Here is an 18,408-nt window from a genome sequence, read left to right on the forward strand (position 1 = left end):
TTTCAACAAGGAATTGTCTCAATTCTTTTCGTTGTCGGCTCGGTTATTCACGTGTCTCGTTAAAGAGATGCAAGTATGTTTGTCTTTGAAATTCGTAAAAACAATATACTCGAATTGCGATGTCAATTCGAAACTTTCGAAAGATAAATGTAATATGTACTGTAATAAATTAACATTGCCGCCATAAATGCTAATTTCTCTCGTATGAGCGTCCACGGCATCGTAGCGCAGTTTATTGTGGCATTTAAGATCTGAAACGTTGAATAAATTTCAGATGTAGAACAGCTGTCACATAACGAAAGAGGGATAATTATTACAGTTTGATAACGAAGCATTACGACGTATGTCATTACATACGTATGAATTAATCATATTGCCAGTACTTTGAAATCAGTCGTTACTTCGCGTGTTTAACTCGCTTTTCGATGCTGCAAATTGAGTTACTAAACATCACGATCGATTATTTGTCATATTAAACGACAGCTTGTATTTATCAAAGACGCAGCTGAGATTGGAAGATCGTGCGTGTGATACGCGTACGCGTTAAAACTATTGTAGGCTGTCTTGTTACATTAATAAAATTGCTGATAGCTTGATTGACAATACCACGCGTGAATGTAGAATAATGAATAATACTTAATATCAAAGAGAGCTCGATTTTCAAATTTTAAAACATTTTAAACACTTTTTCTACCTTTTATTTTTATGGATTTTTTCTCAGTAGAAATTTAAGAAATTAAGTTAATTGTCCTTTCTGCAAGGATATTACGTTGCTAATTAGCGCTGATAAATAGTCTAAACCACGATTCTCGCGCAGCGCAATCCTCTAAAGCGATTCCCCACGCACGTTTCTCCTCGTCGCGACTCTAATGACGCAAATTAGAAGAGCAAACGCGCGCGTTTCGGACAAAGCGCGTTAACCGAAGATCGAAGGCAAAGAGCGATCGAGGAAGATTTAATCCGGCCGATACACGCGTTCGCGAAGGACGTTTGACGTTTTCACATCGATGTATGGCCGTAATCCACGTACACGCGTGCGCTTTAGCACCTGTATATATCGCACATGAAATATGTAAGCGTGTATGCTCACCCTTTCGTCGCGCTCTAGTCTCGGCTATTATAGCTTGCCGTCGTCTTCATTCAGACTCGATATACCTTGTCCGCTGGCAGCGCGGCCTATCATCGCGAAAGACCTCACCTCTTCATCGTTTCTTTCTCTCTATCCCTCTGCCTTTTCTTAGCTTGCTTCGCCGCCTTCCATATCAAACGCTATTTTCTTTGCTAGCACGACAATACTACCATCGAACGCGTGGAATAGAGTAGATAGATTCACGCTTCGAGAAAAGAAAAAAGGAAAAGCTAAAGAACAAGAAAGTGAGAGAGAGAGAGAGGGGAAAAGAGAGGGCACAAAAGAGTGACGGAGAGCGGTGGGAGTGAGAAGTCTCAATTGCTTGATGACGAAGGGATCCAACAACTTCGTGTAGTGATATCTTTTTACTACTGCGCTGCTATACGTAATCGGGGAAGTGCCGCGTGATGCAACCCACCCCCGTACACGTGCGCGAGGATCGCGGGAGGGTACGCAGACACGTGTGCGTTGCGTGCGCGATACGAGCGCGGTTCGCAATAACGAAAAGTAAAAGCTCGTCGAGAGCACACGCGCAGATTCGCGTGTAATAAAACTGCTCGCCAGTGACACTTTCTTCTCGCGGTACCTAGAGATAATGAAATCGATATGTCGCCTATTATTACGCGTTTACCATTTTTCCTCATATGGGATAGAAGAATCGAATCTTTAATCGAGATGTCGCCATCTTTTTCAGTACCTTTGTCGCGTATATGAGGTTAATAAAAATTTATTTCAATAAAGAAATTTAGAACGTCTGTATTTAATTTAATTTACCGAGGGGATTATAAAACTCCGCATTGTATGCTCGCAAACACATCAATGAGCAAGTTGAGACAACCCGCATGAGATCTTTTTCTCATGTTCATTTGAGGTCTCAGGTTCGTTCAAGAGTACTTATTCGCGGCTACGTCTTTCGACAATAAAGTTGTCAAGTTCTATATGTATGTATACGTAGAAACTTTGCATGCAAAATGGTGATTCTAGCTTTTGATGTAAAAAACTTTTTATTTGTATAATAGATATTATCAGTAGACCTCCGTATAATACGGGAGATGCATTCCGTGTTGTACGAGTCACATAGATTATACATACATTATATGGATTACGTATATGTATATGGAAACGCATATTTATAAAATATGTAAGAATTTATTATAAAAAATGTAAAATAAATATTAAAGATGTAACAGTTGAATATTTCTTTTTTCACTTTAAAACAAACAAATATTAAAAATTTTCCGCCACGTTTTATGAATCCATGTTATATGGGGGTCTACTGTACTACCTTTAGTGTGAGGTCCATAGAAATGTATTAATTTCACTAAAAATTTTCGCGCGGGTAACCAATCATTCTTAAGCGTGGAAAAAGTTTTAAAGTAATCAAAAGAAAATTGATTATATCAATGTAACTAATATGAAAAATACGTGCAGTCTAGCTTGCTTTTTAATATCTCCGGCGATAGTAAAAGATGATAGTAAAAATAAGTTGTTTTTTTTTCATATCGCAGGACAAAAATGGTGCGAAGTATCACAATAAGTTAGTAATCGCCGTTTAACATAAACACGAGCGACTCAATGCGTCGGTCACATTCATGTCAAAGCGTGCCGAACGAAACCGCAATTTTCGATAACGTGGCACGCAATCAGCAAGTGGCTATAAATAAATGGACTGAAGTTCAATTAGCTTCGACTATTTGATGTCTTTTAAATATAACGAATTTACGTGAACGCGCGCGTGCGATGAAACTTGGTAGACGGCATCCTAGATTGCTCCGCTCTTGGGAGAGCCAGCAATCGTTCAATTAACGACAAAGGATCGTAATGATAACGATATTGACACTTACCGGCCACTCTTCGTGATGACCATTTCCGTCCCGAGCTTGTGGAATTTCTCCCAGAGCTCCTTGCCCTCGAGCGTAACCTTGGGGTCATCGACGACGCCGTCCTCCTCCGGATGATGAGGCGGCACCAGGGGATGATGCGGCGCCGCGAGGGGATGATGCGTGGCCAGGGGATGCGGTGACGTGTGAAGCATCCCCGGTGGTAGCGGCGGCCTCAGGGGCCTCATCGTAGGACCGCCGGGGCCTTGGTGATGATGATGTAACGCCGCCGCGGCCGCCGCCAAGACCTCTTCCGGCGTATGCGGGCCCAGACCAAGACCTGAAATTTCGTAGAAATGTTCGGCGATTTAGTTTGAAGAAAATATCAATCTGTTCTTTTAATATATAAATTATTACTACGTGAAAGAGTACGGTCAAAAAATTAATGGAGGTAGAACAGCTATTTTTCGGTAGGATTAATTTAATCCATCGAGAAGGGGGGGGCTATAATCACGGTTGGTAATCGAAAATCGGTATCAGTGCACGTATACGATGGGCAACATCTGGTCTCGCTATTCCACGTAAATGCAAGATGCGAGCCGTAATGAGCCGCCGATCCCGGGAGCGGGCCGAAGATCAGCAACGGGATAACAAGTAAAAGACAGCTGCTCAAAGTTTCGCGAGGGTGAATCACCTGGCAGTTCACGATAGCAACCCCCGGGAGAAAAGTTGCGGATTCTTCTCTACGCCTCCCCTCGATGGCCATCTTTTCCTTTTACCTGACCCTGCTCCGGGTTCGGAATTTCATCGTCTTCCTCTTTTCCCTTCCCCCTTCCCCCCATTATAGCGACTTAAAAAGAACGTCTTGCGGAAACTGCGAGAGTACGCGAATAGCTATATAGACTTTATTCTCGAACCGCAGAGATGCATCTTTAAGAATAGACCTGGCGCGTCCGTGAATATCAATAGAGCGATCTACATATGCTATCTACTTTAGTATAATTGATTATTGCATATTACAATTTCAAATATAGCGACAGTATAGCGAATTGATAGACCGAAAAAATACAGCTACATTTCCAAGAAAATTCAACTCTATACAAACGACACAAATATGAAATTGTGTGACGCGAATCCTGTTAGCTTACTTAAAACCAAATCGCAAGAGTATATTAATGCGGCAAAACATTTTTAAACAATTCAGCATTAGACGTGCATTATCGAGCAAAGTTGCAAAACTGCGACGATTTCCGGGAAATTATCGCAGACGTACAAAAATCAAAAGTCGCGTTGTGCGTCAAAGAGAACAATATACGGGTCATTTCATGAGAACAAAATTACATTAGTACATCTAGATAACACCGCGGTTTACTATAATGTCAAGTTAGCGAGAATGATTAATGTAAATCACCGTCCATAAATGTTATGAGTAATGATGCAGTTAATAGTTATAACGACGTAGATACGACGGCTCCCGGTATTTCCTTTCCTTTTCAATCAATTACCATTTGTAAACGGAAAAAATGCGGAAAACCTGTTACCGCATAATGACTTCATGATTGTTACCGCGGCAGATCTCTGTAAATCCTTAGCTCGATAACTATTATCTTCCAGCAATCTTACTAAACACATGAAAGAAAATATAACCGCTACTGTATTATATGCATATACTGTAAGTTTTTCTATCGTATAATCTTTCTTGACGAGACATCACGTCGATTAAACTAATCGTTTACATATAACCAGCAATGTGATTTACTTTCGTTATTCACAAGATTTCGAAATTAACACATCAAATGTATTTGTCACGCGATGTTTTCTTCTCGAAACGAATAATGATAATTATAATAATTTGATGAAATTCTGTGAAAGTCTATGCGTGTGATTGACGTTCATTCTTTTCGTCTAAATTGTTTTGCGTTAACAGATAATATTTATTGGTGTGGATGTGAGAAAAAGATCTATCTGCATGCTCAATCATATCTTTGGTTAGTCATCCGACTTGTATTAGCACCGTTTTAAAAAGTACTTATAACAAATTGGTCTGATTTATTGTAACGAATATTATAAAGATAAATGTAATGCGTAATTTCACAGAGAAATACACTTTTACTTTCTTCACATATTCTACTTTGTTAATACGACAGTCCATAATTATATGTAATGTAAAGAAATTATTATTTATGAAGGAATTAGTCCACATGTAATAATTTCTATACAATTATCTAAACAATATATGTAATGTAAAGGAATTATTTGTAATGAAAAATGATTACATTTTTTCACATCTCTTTATATGAAGTATATATTGCGGTCACAATTATATATAAATTTTAGCCGACGATCACAACGGACGAAACTGTGAAAATAAGCATATTATATAACATTTTTACGAATCACTCTCACGACGGCAATGTACATATATCTCAAATTACAGTCGTAATGTAATAATAATTTATACGCGTGCGTTAATACCTTTTGTGATGCAATAAAACTCTAAAATATAACGATACCTACGCGGTTTTGTGCGATTTTGTGCATGTACATCTGTTTTTATTGTAACTTCTCGCGTCGATAAATATCAGGATGGCTATCATATACGAAACTAAATCCACACGCGCCTGTAACTTAAATTATATTTCGCAATCGTAAGATGCATGGCGTGCAGACGATGAATAATTAGGCGACGCGCACGGGCGGAGGAATTTGTTTGCGACCGTATTTGTTGTTGGCGCGTTAAACGTAATATGTATTTACGTCTGTGTAAAGACAAGTGATGTGGATATAATACTAGAGTAAAGCTATGGGCACTAAGTCGATAATAATATACCCCGCGCTCTTATAACAGATTTGCGAGACCGCTTATTCCAGACACGGTTTCTTGCCGCCGTCTCTTTTTCGTCATTATTTAAAATATTGGAAACGCGCCGCGCGCGCAATAACATTTTGCTCGTTGTCTCGAGATGCAATACGCAATGTAACCGCAATACGTAATGTACTCTGCGCATATAACCACGATTATAAACATATCACGGGTGTCGTATCACGCACGGACTTTCGCCAACGGGCGAGAGAGGATCGATCCGCGCGAAACGGGTGATATTTTTACCGCGTTAATGCATTCAGGAAATGGCTCAGATTCGGCCGAAATTCGTAGCATATTAACCGAACGAAAGCGCTAGTGAACCGTGACCGTTTGGTATTCTGTTCGTTTATCAAACGCATACATCCCAGATCCATCCATCCGACGCGGCCGAATCGAATTTTATCCAACACTTACCCCCGCGCGCTCCATGTATTTTGATTTTTATTTGCGGACCAGTAACGGAAATGTGCTCGCTCCGGCGCGACGGCTCGGCGTTATTTAACCGCAGCGCTTTTTAACGGGCGCCGCGTTATATTTTTCACGTGGATCCACGCGCGATGAGTACCGCGCTAAAAATGTTCAGACCGAACGAAATGAGACGATTGTTTACAATGATCGCGGTATCGCGAATCGAGGGAGGAGAGAGGGAGAGGGGAAAAAAGCATCCACCGGCCGTTAACCGTCCGCAACGCGGCATTTACGTAATATGCCGCGCCATTATTTCTTATCAAAATAAATGAAACTCCGAGTATGACGCAAGTGCGAGGTTCCTGTCGAGATGGCGGCGCGGATTAAGCCGCTCTTCATTTAATATATATCCTTTTTCTTTTCTTTTACTAATTTTCGTGTCGCTCCTCGACCGCGTCGAATTGCATATTCATTTAATTGCCGTTGGCTCCTACGTAGGAAACATTCTTCCTGCCGGATTTTCGCCAAAACCCTATTTCTATTTTAATGAAAACGGAAACATTAATTAGTGCAAAGTGTGCAACCTTGAGATACATATCTACTTCTTGCGACACACACGTATATCACTTTATTGTGCTTGATAAAATTAATTGAGGACAATATTGGGAGCTTCTTGAAAGAGGCTTTAGGGTGCATACCCGAATCATTCGTCGGGACAAATTCGCGACCTTTCGCATTTGCGGTTGCGATTTTTCGCTTATTAATTACGCGCGACGTGGAACTTTGATTCGCAAAGCGCTTTTGTTACGCGTCACAAATACACACGGCGAATTTAATAACTCTCTCTCGCGATTGGAAGGACCGCTATCAAGCAGGGAAAATACATTGCTTCATTGCCGCCAATTTATCAACGGCCGCGCGCAGCCTATTCTCTGCACCAAGTAATACATTATTGAAAATTATAAACAAGTGCGGTATACGGATTTTCGATTTACCGAACGCGATTTCTGCGTCGCGCACAATACTTTAATACAATTGCCAACAGCAAGACACAACAATGCCCGTTACATTTAATCGCGCCACGATCACATTCAAATTTTCTATCGTTTCACGAGCGGTATACCTACCGGCGGCGCGGCGGTTTTGCCGCTGCCTCGCGCGCCTGGCCTTTTTTTACGCGTACACCTAACTGAAATGTGGCGACGGATTAATGCGATCAGTCGCCTACGAATGGGATTATTATCCATCTCCGCAAAGTGGAACTGGAATTAATTTAACGACAGAGACTACAATACGTTTTATTTCGACCTTTAAAATCCGATGTAGATCTGATCGGGCGCGTTTACAAGGTGTTTCCGTTTCTCGTCCAAGCTGTCGCCGCGTCGTTACATCCGCCAAAAATAAAACGTACATACATCTCACTTTCCTTTTTGCATATCTAACTTCTTTTTTTTCCTCTGTCTCTCTGTCTCTCACCCTCCACTCCCTCCCGTCGCCGACGCGGTCGTTTTCTCCTCGCTCGGGGTACACGGGTTACGCGCGCGCACGTACACGCGTCCCGAATTTCGAATGCAAGGAACGTCGGGCATGCCCTTGGAAAGATTAATCGCCACTACCTTATGGTATGGTCAGTTGGCCGCGAGCCCGACTAGAAAAGAGGAAGAGAGGACGCTGCCATGGACGAGCGCCGACGTCGCGCCGCGCCGGCCGTACCGTTTCGAAAAATGACGGGAAAGAGGCACAATAACAGATGACAGATCGCCGTTGTATCCTGGCCCGACGATCGGGCATTGCGATGAACCGCGAGGACGTCGCCGACGCCAACGGCTTCGCGTCACTCGAGGGGATCGTCGCGTCGCCGCGCTGCGCGTCACGACTACAAATAAAGATGAAAACAAAGCACAGCTCCGCTTTCAAATTTTATTAAATCAACCGCGTTTTAATTTTAAACGTCGTTTCGCTTTAATTGGAAGGAAACACATTAAAATACTTTCGTCAGACAAAGTATATTTGTCGATTTAAACGTTGTATTGTTTAGTTTTTCTCGGAAAATTTTTCGTTCAATATATTCGATCGTAAAACGTTATTATAAGCAAGTGAAAGAGCTGTACGCGTCCGCAGAAGCTAAATTGTCTAGCCGGCAACGTGGTAACGCGTGCCTATACTTACCGGCGTCGGGAATTAATTCATCATTTAGCCTAACGAAGGGAATAACTAGTTGTAGCGGATGAGGTGGACGCGCGTAATAATGCGATGTCAGATAAGACGGGGACGAGCGATGAGCACGTTGTCGGCTTTGGAAATCGTCCTTCCGATTGTTTTTTTTTTTTTTCACGCACCTGGCACGACATTTGCAGACGACGTCGCACCCCGCTGTTATTACTGCCACAAAGTAAAAGCGAACGTAAAAGGTAAAGAGCGCTTTCGTGTCGCGTTTCCTTTTTCTAATCCGCTCTTCGTACGCTAATAGAAAGCTCATAACTTTTTTATTTTACGGAAACAATTCCAAAACTCTTAAAAAATTTTACAAAATTATGCATATATGTTGGACTTGGACTCGTTTCGCTCGCGTATTGCGTCATCGACTTTTTTTTCGAGACACTTTTCTGCAAAATGACTTACATTTTTGCATATCCGCATGTTGTGTCATTCGTCGGTGGAAAACGCATACGAAAAGCAATACATTTTGAAAGTAATGTCGAGGTACCGAGTCGCGCTCCACGTTCGCATCGACGCTCATTTAACACCGGAGATATGCCAGATCGATTACACTATCGCTGTCTAAATAGTAATGTATTGCCAGCCATGTACGCCAATCGCATTTTTCTTTCCACCGCGTTAGAGTCGCGCTGCCTTTTCTCGGCGATGTTATTGTGATCGCTGATCGGGTGCGATTCGAATACTTCTCACGTCAGTTCGCGGATATCGACATGAATTACGTTCCCATGATGATTGGCAGCTTTTTTCCGAAAGCTAAAGAAACCACGCTAGTGTTCTCACTTCGGGGGAAACAAAATTCATTATATTTTCGCTTTAAGTGTTCGCAAAAAGAAGTTGAAGTGTCTATCCACATGACTCGATAAATTCTAATTAATTTTTCGACTAGAAATGCACGAGAGGAGAAACACAATCTCGAGATATTTGACAAGCGTTTATTCACGCAAAAAAAATATTTGCGAACTATTCTCAGAATACTTTCCCATTCACCGAGGATAATCCCCTCATTTTGACGCGATTTGTGACGAGTCGGGCCATCGTAGCCGCGACTCCGATGACTTTCACGCGAGATTCTCCATTGAAAAACAACAGATAAGCCGGCGTCGGGCCATTGGCGACACTTTCGGCGACATTTCTCTCTCTTTCTCTCGGGCGTGGATTGCGTGGAATAAATATTACTGAGAAAACAATTAGCGGCCGATTGGTCGCGCGCAGAATCAAATGTCGTGACATTAGTGCCAATCTTTATAATGGCACCGAACGACTCGGCAAACAAGGTAATAAACTGTCTTTAATTAGTGGCATTTAATATCAATAGCGGCGGGCCACGTCGGCTTTATCGTCGCGCGAATTAACAATGGCCGCCGTTCGCGAGATGCGAGATCTAATTATTGCGCAGTATCGCGCACGAGGGGGAGAAAGAGAGACGCGTGAACCAGAGATCTCTCGAGAAAACGCGGCGTTTCTCCTCGGAGCGGCCGACGCGGCGACGCGGCGGACAGAAACGCCCGCAATATTTCATACGCCGTTCTTCTTCCGTGCGGTCGTCGCCGTCGCGCGCTTTGACATCGCACGCCGCCAGGCCGTGGCGCGCGATCAGGATGTTGCGTAAGGCCCGCGAGACGAAACGAAACGACATGAGTGACAAACGAGAGACTTCCAGCCTGTCACAAACGTGCGTCCTTCCGAAAAACATGCGCGTTTCCGGCGGCGACAATGGGCACCGCGCCAGACCAACAAGATGCGCTCGTGTGCGTTCGAAATGCCGAACGATTATTACGTCGATTTCCGGCTGACGAGAGAACTCGAGACCGGCGGCTCTTGCCGACCTTACCGTTCAGTTCGTCCGCGATGTCGCGCGGCTCGAACATCTCACCGAAAAGGTACACAGAAAGTCGAACTTGGAATACGAACATACGAAGAATATTTATAAATCTATGCGCGATTTGTCTTCCATTTTATGGATGAAACGGCAGAAGTAGAGACAAAAGAGCGCTAGTCGAAGGTAAAAAGCCGCAGAAAGTGATACGCCGGCTACGTGAAAACCGGGGAAAGCAAACGTGTCCATAAAAACGAGCCGGCAACCTGCCTAATCATCATGCCTAATACTCGCGCCAGTAACTATACCGTCTCCCGCGGGCCGCAGGCCGCAGCCGAAATAAGCACCGTCGGCATTATACTGTTGGCACGCAACAAGTTTGTTTGCAGTTTAGCTCATACGGTTATTGTACGGTTCATAAAACTTGCTGGCTCTTTTCGCCTCTTTCTCTCTCTTTTCCTTTCGTCGTACTGACGTATCAATTAAATGCGAGAGCACTTTCCTCGACGAGAACACACTCTTTACGCGAAATGGCCACCAGAACAGCTAGGTCGCGCGAATTTTCTCATGACGGCACGAGACGGAAACCGGACGCAAGCGGAGGATTAACCGCGCTAACTAATCCGACAGATCTCGCGAGCACGATTGCCGATCGACGAAGACGGCGAATTTAACGAGACGAGTATTCACACACACACACACACCTTGCGCAGGTCACTTTTGCTAAGGAACATAACGCTCATTTTGTCAGTCTGCTCACCTGGCGGCGTGATCCCGTGGGGGTTGAGGTGCGGATGATGGTGCGCGCCGGCGAGTATCGCCTTGGTCTGAAGATGATGCGCCGCCGTTGGTCCTGGCGAGCTGGTGGGCGGCAGATGCGCCGCCGGATTATAGAAACCCGCCGCCGCCAGGGCGGCAGCGCTGAAGTAACTCGCGGCCGCCACCGCCGAGGACGGATGCGACAGGTCGCGTTGGCCGCTCGCGGCTAAGGGCGGCGGGGTCTCCGGTGCCGCGGCTGGGCTACCGGGTCCGCCGGGTGGCGGGGAAGCGCTGCTCTGCGACGACGAGCCGCCCAGAATACCGGGCGGATGGGTGCTCGCCGCGGTCAGCAGCGAGGATACGCTAAAGTCCGTCGGTCGCGGTGCCGCCGGTGCCGGCAGGGGTCCGGTGATGTGGCCGTTCGGGTTGCTGGCGGGCGGCGTGCCGCCGGCGATCGAGCTTGCGAAGGGCGAGTGCTGATTCAGAGCCGTCGCTGACGCGGGGTACGCCATCCCAGGCCCCCCCGCCTCGGCCCGCGGCCCCGTATTTGCACCCTCGACCACGTTAGCCTCCAATTCTCCTATGCCAAGTCTACGCCGTTGACCGTCGACGTCCTTCGCGGAGGAGTCCTCCTCCTCCTCCACCACCACCTCCTCGGGCCGTGATCGCTGCTGCAGCGCGGAGGGTTGCGGAGTGCTGGCGCAGTGGGTACCCCTGCACGCTGTGTCTTGTTCGAATCTCATCGAGACGGGCGGGTGTGCCGAGTCGCGCGAGATTCCTCTTCGAGTGACTCAAACCTGCTCCCCCGGGTGTTGCTTCGCCTCCTCGCCTCTCGCCTCTCGCTCGCCGCGTCTTACTCCACGACTTACTCCACGAATTTGCGCGCGCGCGCGCGCGCGATCGCTCGCGGGAGCCGTTCACGAGCCGTCGGACGGATGGACGCTGCTCTTCCTCGCGAGTGTACGCCTGTCCGGCCTGGTCAACGATCGCGCTCGTTCCTCCACATATCCAAGAACGCGCGTTCTCGAGGGGAGCACGCGTTCGCGCTTCAAGACTGTGGATCGCGATCCTCGGAGTGCCCGCGTTCTTCTTTCGCGCGAATTTCCAGCCGCGGAAAAGCGCCGACGATCATCTCATTGAGCGTTGCCAGATATTGCCTAGTCGACATCTTACGACGCGGACAACTCGATCCTGCCGGCAGGACTGTCCGACGTTTTTCTCTCTTCAGCGACCTTTCACCATAGCGCGAGGTTGCATTCAATGGAGTATTCACTCGCGCGAGGATGTACGAGATGTGAAAGGAGCGAGTCCGTCCGCCTTCGGAACACCTGATCTGAACCGAGACGAAGCGGTACACTGGCACTCCGAATTCTCGAGGAGCTGGGGCACTCGCGAGCGGACGTCTATGCCGACGCCGCGTGATAGATCTTCAGTATAAGAGTCACTCCCATGTCGAGACACTAGCCGCGAGTCACTCTAGACCATAGTGCAGATCCGTCGTTCACTAATCACTCACTTGTCACCGACCCGTTCGCAGGCCCCCTTCTGTCGCCGATTTCCTGCGTCGTGCCCCGTCTCTCCCTCTCTCTCTTTTTTCTCTCTTCGTTCCTCTCGGACGCTTCGAAACGCGACACTGTCCCTCGCGATAGATGGGTTTGGACACGCGTTGATCGTCCGAGACAGGTTTAAAGACCACGGAGTCCTGGCGAGAAGATAGTTCAGTTCAATGCTTGACGCGTCGGTCGACACGCGTATCCGACGCGAAGGACGTGAGTCGACGATGACGACGTCGAGGACGACGCGAGGACGATTCGATAAAATGGACAGATAAAAAGAAGCAAGTTTATCTCCTCTCTCTCGACGACTTCTCTCGGCGGTGACGACGTTCTCGGTCGAGGGCTGAAGAGCGGACGAAAGGTGTTACTTGGGTGGCGCCGCGATGGTCACTGAGCAGCGCTAGGATTGACACCTACTCTGGGGGCTCACCCCCACACCTCCCGCGGAGGTGTTGGTGTGCTAAAGTCCCCGTCCGGATTCAGGGCGGTGTGTACGCGGCGGTCGCGTGTATATGGGTGGTCCGCGAGTCCGTATGCGTGCGTTACACGCGTGTATATAGACCGCGGTGTGCCTGCGCCGCGGAACGGACGCGGGAGGCGTGAATGCTGGAGGGCAGCGACGCGAAGACTGAGACCGTGCGGGGGCTCCTCCTCCCTTCCCCTAGGACCGTCGGTTCACCGGGAGTGGGGGGGGCCCCGGCCTTCCCCAACTGTCGACACACTCGGCAGTCTCGGCACCAGCGCAGCGGGCCGCAAGCGGGCCGCGAGAGTGACGAAGACGGAGACGCGGGCTGACGAAACGTAGTGGCGGCGACGGGCGAGGGTGGGGGGAGGGTGAATTTCGCGGCACCTTCTCCCTACCAGCCGGTCGGGCGATAATGAGCGCTCGTAGTCCGGATTGGCGTTCCGGCGCCAATCCGAGCGGCGTTGGACTCGACGCCTTTTCCGACGCTACTCGAGCCAGCGGCGCGCTCTCTCGCTCGCACCCTCGCGCGCTCTCCCTGTCTCCTCTCCTGTCGGACTTATCCCCACCGCTCCGCGTCACCTACACACGCTCGCGACGCTCTTCGCTCGTCGTCGGTGAACTTGACGTGCGCCCCCACCACGACGGTTCTAAGGGTGTTAACCGCGAGTACGCCCATTAACACCACCCTGCGTCACTGCCTTCCAACGAGGGCGGGGGCATGGGATACGGAGGAGGGGGCCCACGACCGACGTCGCGAGGTGTCGTTAGTGGAGCTCGCTCGAATCTTCGCCGACTGTACGTTAACGCTCTCGCATTTGACGCGAGAGAATATTCGCGTCTGAGTTGCCACGTTGGTCGACACCTCCCTTTGGTAAATCAAAGAATAACGTTATTGCTCTCAGATATTATTTCGCATTTCAATTAACTGCGACAATTGAAAAGCTTTTCGAGACATGATCAGCATAAAATATTGTATACTTTTTGCCCGTTAGAAATAATACGAGTTGAGAAAACAATTTCTCATAAAAAAAAAACACAAAAATTTGATTTGGACTAAGAAATTACCCGACTGCCCAAATACACTATACTTATTAATTTTTACTAATTATCCAAATTGCTCAAATAATCGACAGGTTTACTTAATATAAAAATATTTATCATATATACGTATGTACTATATTATCAATAAGTTTACATCTGTATATCCATTCATTTTTCATTAAATCTTAACATATAGTTCGAGTTATAACTCTATTATGATAAAACTATTAAAATTTATGTATTGTGGATAAGCGAATCTCAATTATTTGAGCAATGCGGGCAATATGCGTAGCGGGTACCTATATATTATTAGCACATTCTGAGTAATTTGAACAAGTATCCGAGTATCCAGATAAAATTAACGCTCTAACTTCAACTATCATTAAATAAAGTTTAAATTCAATGATAACAGGTGTATATCTCCAATTAATAATAGCATAACGTATATGTCACGCAGTCATATTTTAGCCAATAATATCACATCATGTGATTACTTGAGGTATTTTTGAATTCTAAATAACCGGGGAATTGCAGAGATTCCTATTCGAGCGAATCAGAATGCACGAAATCACATAACTCATCTGTGTAAAACCAAGTTTGACGACGTTTTATCCGAAAAAATGTATGTGTAAATATATCTTTCCATCACGCGCGCGCCCGCGTGGCGAATATACTTTATCATCACCGTAATGCAATACAATTGGCTACGCCAGGAATTCACCGAGTTTTCCGCGAAATACCGCGAGTGAGAAGTTTTCGAGAGCCGTGCCAAAATTCGCACGGTACAGCGTCACGAATCTCACCCTGTCTCATTCCGTCTTTCTCGCTCGCACTCGATCGCTCCTCGCCCGTTTTAGCGGCAGCGGAGCGGCGACAGAGAGGAGACCTATAGCCACACCCCCTATACCCCTACCGTTGCCGCGAACATCCCCGCCACGATGTCACGTGACCCAATCCGTTCCCCTCTCGCGCTCCACCGTCACTGTCGTCCGCTGTGCCTCCCCCGTCTCGTCTCTCGCGGGTGCCGCCCTTCACCCTTTCCTTCCAGCGAAACCTCTCCCGCTTTTTCTTTATCGTGAAACGCTCGACGCTCGTTCTTCGCGCCGCAGAGTGTTGCTGAGACGCCCAAAGCATCACAGTGTTGCCAAATCCGCGAGAGCTTTTCTACCCGCGCGAACTGGAATTACATATCCAGAATCGCATTATTCGGGAGCGTCGTAAAGAGTGACCGTCACGCTGAAACCGTCAATCGGAAGTCGTTCTTTTGTTGGCCCAGAGCAAAATTTAGTCTGGGCCGGGCCATGATCCGGTTTAATCGTAATTATATGGCGAGAGAGAGGGAGACGCGGGAGGATTAAACGTCTGGAACAAAGGGGCGGAGATCACATGTTGTTTCATTATTTATTGCTTCTGCAGTGAATTATTGGGCAACGTGCACCTTTCCGTTGCACTTCTTATAAACTCAATTCTTCTGATTTACGCGTCACAAGACAAAATAATAATTATTAGTGCTTAAAAACTTTCATCTCCAATTATATTTTAAATTTTAATATACACAATAGTTTTATCATGTATAATTTATATATTACAATACAAATAGTATTCATAGTGTTGATATTAGTGTAGTACCAAGATATATGTGGATCTTTTTAATATTTGATTGATTTAAATGACTTATGTCTATATGTAAGATATATTTCCCAAGTTAGTTTTTAACTTTATACTTGCGCGAGTTTAAATTTGTTCACATTAAAACTTAAATTTCCTTTATTTATTAATATCTTTTAAATAGAAGATTACACTAGTTGAGTTATTAATGTAACAATTATCAATATAGCGTGTAAATTTGCATATTTCTCATGACTTTACCTCATGCCAGTTCTCATTTGACTCCATCATACTAGATTGCTATAGACTATAGAGCCATAAACACTCGTCGTGAACAGCTCATACTAGACTTTTCATTTTCTTTCTTTTTTGGCTGATTTGAGGAAAATGTACCGGCGGCGATCGATGCCACTATACATTAGCTATCGGATAGAGGCAGTGGAACATAAAGGAAACGAAAAAAAAAAAAACATAAAGCGGAAAGCGAGAGAAAGAGCGTCTAAAGATCCCACGGGTACACATATATTGCGAAAAAACCCTACAGTGAGAAAGAGAAGGAGTTTAGTCGCCTTTTCGCGTGTCCGAGACGACGTGGTAACGAACGGCTGAGGCAAGAGCAAAGTTTGTCCTCGTCGGCAGGGAGAAGATAAGGGTAAACGAGACAGAAAAAGAGAGGACAGAAAGAGAGAGAGAAAAAAAATCCAGCCACCGAGCGTGATACGCGGAGTCAGGGGAAGCAACGAAGATGGAACGAGAGCGATGGCGCGGGCGAGAGAAAGAGAGAGGTGGTCATAATCGCGCAGACCGCGTCATAATCCGCGACGAAAAACATTTGACGAGCGCGCCGGGCTGGTAAAGGGGCAACGCGATTGGGCGTGGTTCGGCTTGACGCCGCCCACGTGCCTGAGTTCTCCCCACTATCGTCCACCGACACGTGGGTGGGGGGGGACTAATTTTACGCGACGCGCGGAATCGCGGAGCGACGAGGCGAGGAAGTGGGGGGTCCGCGAGACGAGGACGGAGACTCGCGTGGCATTCATCCCGTGACCACGATGAGAGTAGGACGAAAGACAGGACACATACACAGCAATGCCGCTCTACACGAGCGCGCGCGCACACACTTTGCTCAGCATACACGGTGAGATTTTTTTGCGCGCGGTGGTTTTGTTGGTTGGTCAGTGCGGAGATCGGCTGAAGTTTTGCACGAAGAAACTTGGTACAGCGTCCCGTATACCGTGTCCGTATTGCTCGGTGTGCAATCGATGAACGTCCCGCAAGACCGCAGATTTTGTTGGACAATTACACCAAGCCAAATAACGCGATTTAGACTCCGTTAGATAATTGCGTCCACGAAACAGTTAAATTGTAAAGCTAGGCTTAAGGATAGAGAGGCTAATATATTAGTATATATACGAAAAAACATGAGATTCCTGGTCTAAAGAATGGTGTATACTGGTTCAACTTAAGTAAAACTGAAATATTGTCATATAAATACAGAATTTTTCTAATTGTTCAAATTGAATTTTGTTTCTAATGTACAAATATTAAAGGAAATTATTTAACATTATATTATTTCAATTGTGAACTAAAATAATAGTCAAAATGCACAGAAAGAATAACTAACATTTGTCTCGATTTAATAAAAAGTATGCAATGGAAAGCAAGTAGTTTTATGAATAATCAGAAACAATTTTGCAGCCCATATACGTACAACACACACTTTTCTTTAAGAGATTGCACAAACTTCATAAAATAATAATTCTAAACAGATTCTTCAAGATTCTTGGGAAAATATAGTTAGGAAAAGTATACTAACAAACATATTATTTACGATAAAGTTATGTAGACGTAAGATATATCGACGTAGGTATATATAGATGCATGTTAAAATGAGAAACTATATCATATATATACCTATAGAGCTAACGCATACATTTATAAAAAAAATAAAGGGTAGCGAAAAATGTTACGTAACAAATTTCTCCAACCACAATTGTGTCCATTGCACACAGATTGTTTCATCAAAATGATATAAACTTTTCACTTTGGGCGATAATATTACTATCAAATTATGTCTTCGATTGCGTTGCTATTGCGCCCGCAGGAAGTGGACAGTACGCGTATGTATAGTGCATCCGGTCTTTGAAACGCTACATTGATAGTGCCAATAACTCGCATGTAATTAATGATGCCTACCAACCAGTGTTCGCGAGTGCGCCACCACGATATAGACCATTTGTTCCTCCCCCGATGCGGTGAACCATCGCATACGCGTAGTCGCATTAGTTAACCACAGTGGCTGCGAAATTCTGGAAACCGACGAACTGCGTATAGGAGACGGGGAATTTCGCGAGCCGGTACAATTTATATGTGCGAGAAAAAAATATGTTGACTCTCGTGATTGTAAAGTTGATATAGTATAATACGCGATAAATCCGCAAATGCGAGAAACACAAACAGTAATGAGTATTAACGATTATATATCCGTATTCACTCTACTTGTTTATTCAGTATAATCGTGCACTACGGTGATATCCGTATTTATGTAATTGTATATAGATGTAAATTTTATATTTAAAAAAAATTACCCCCTATTAGATATTTCTTTAGACACTCAATGGTTTAAAACTTGGTCCGCAAAATCAGCAATCTCGACTTCCTATCTCATCCTCAAGTTATCTCCTACAACCGGATATCGTGTTCCGCGACGCCTTTTATT

General features: G+C 45.5%; 1 protein-coding gene and 1 long non-coding RNA gene across 9 annotated transcripts in view; one reads left to right on the forward strand and one right to left on the reverse strand.

Moving 5' to 3' along the window:
• The window catches only part of Bi (T-box transcription factor bifid), an 87,317-nt gene extending 74,130 nt beyond the window's left edge, over positions 1-13,187 (reverse strand). For all 7 annotated transcript variants that reach the window (XM_077404842.1, XM_077404845.1, XM_077404843.1 and 4 more), the window contains exons 1-2: positions 11,020-13,187; positions 2,974-3,289 (exon numbers count right to left, since the gene is read on the reverse strand). In XM_077404842.1, the coding sequence (XP_077260968.1) occupies positions 2,974-3,289; positions 11,020-11,761 (1,058 nt within the window). In that variant the 5' untranslated portion in view covers positions 11,762-13,187. The remainder of the gene's footprint in view (positions 1-2,973; positions 3,290-11,019) is intronic.
• LOC143896803 (uncharacterized) overlaps positions 1-18,408 on the forward strand; it is a 216,227-nt gene that overhangs the window by 117,324 nt on the left and 80,495 nt on the right. The gene's annotated exons all lie outside the window — the stretch shown is intronic.

This window comes from Temnothorax americanus, unplaced genomic scaffold (assembly GCF_048541705.1).
Source record: "Temnothorax americanus isolate GAGA-0224 unplaced genomic scaffold, ASM4854170v1 Scaffold2, whole genome shotgun sequence".
NCBI classification, from domain to species: Eukaryota; Metazoa; Arthropoda; class Insecta; order Hymenoptera; family Formicidae; genus Temnothorax; species Temnothorax americanus.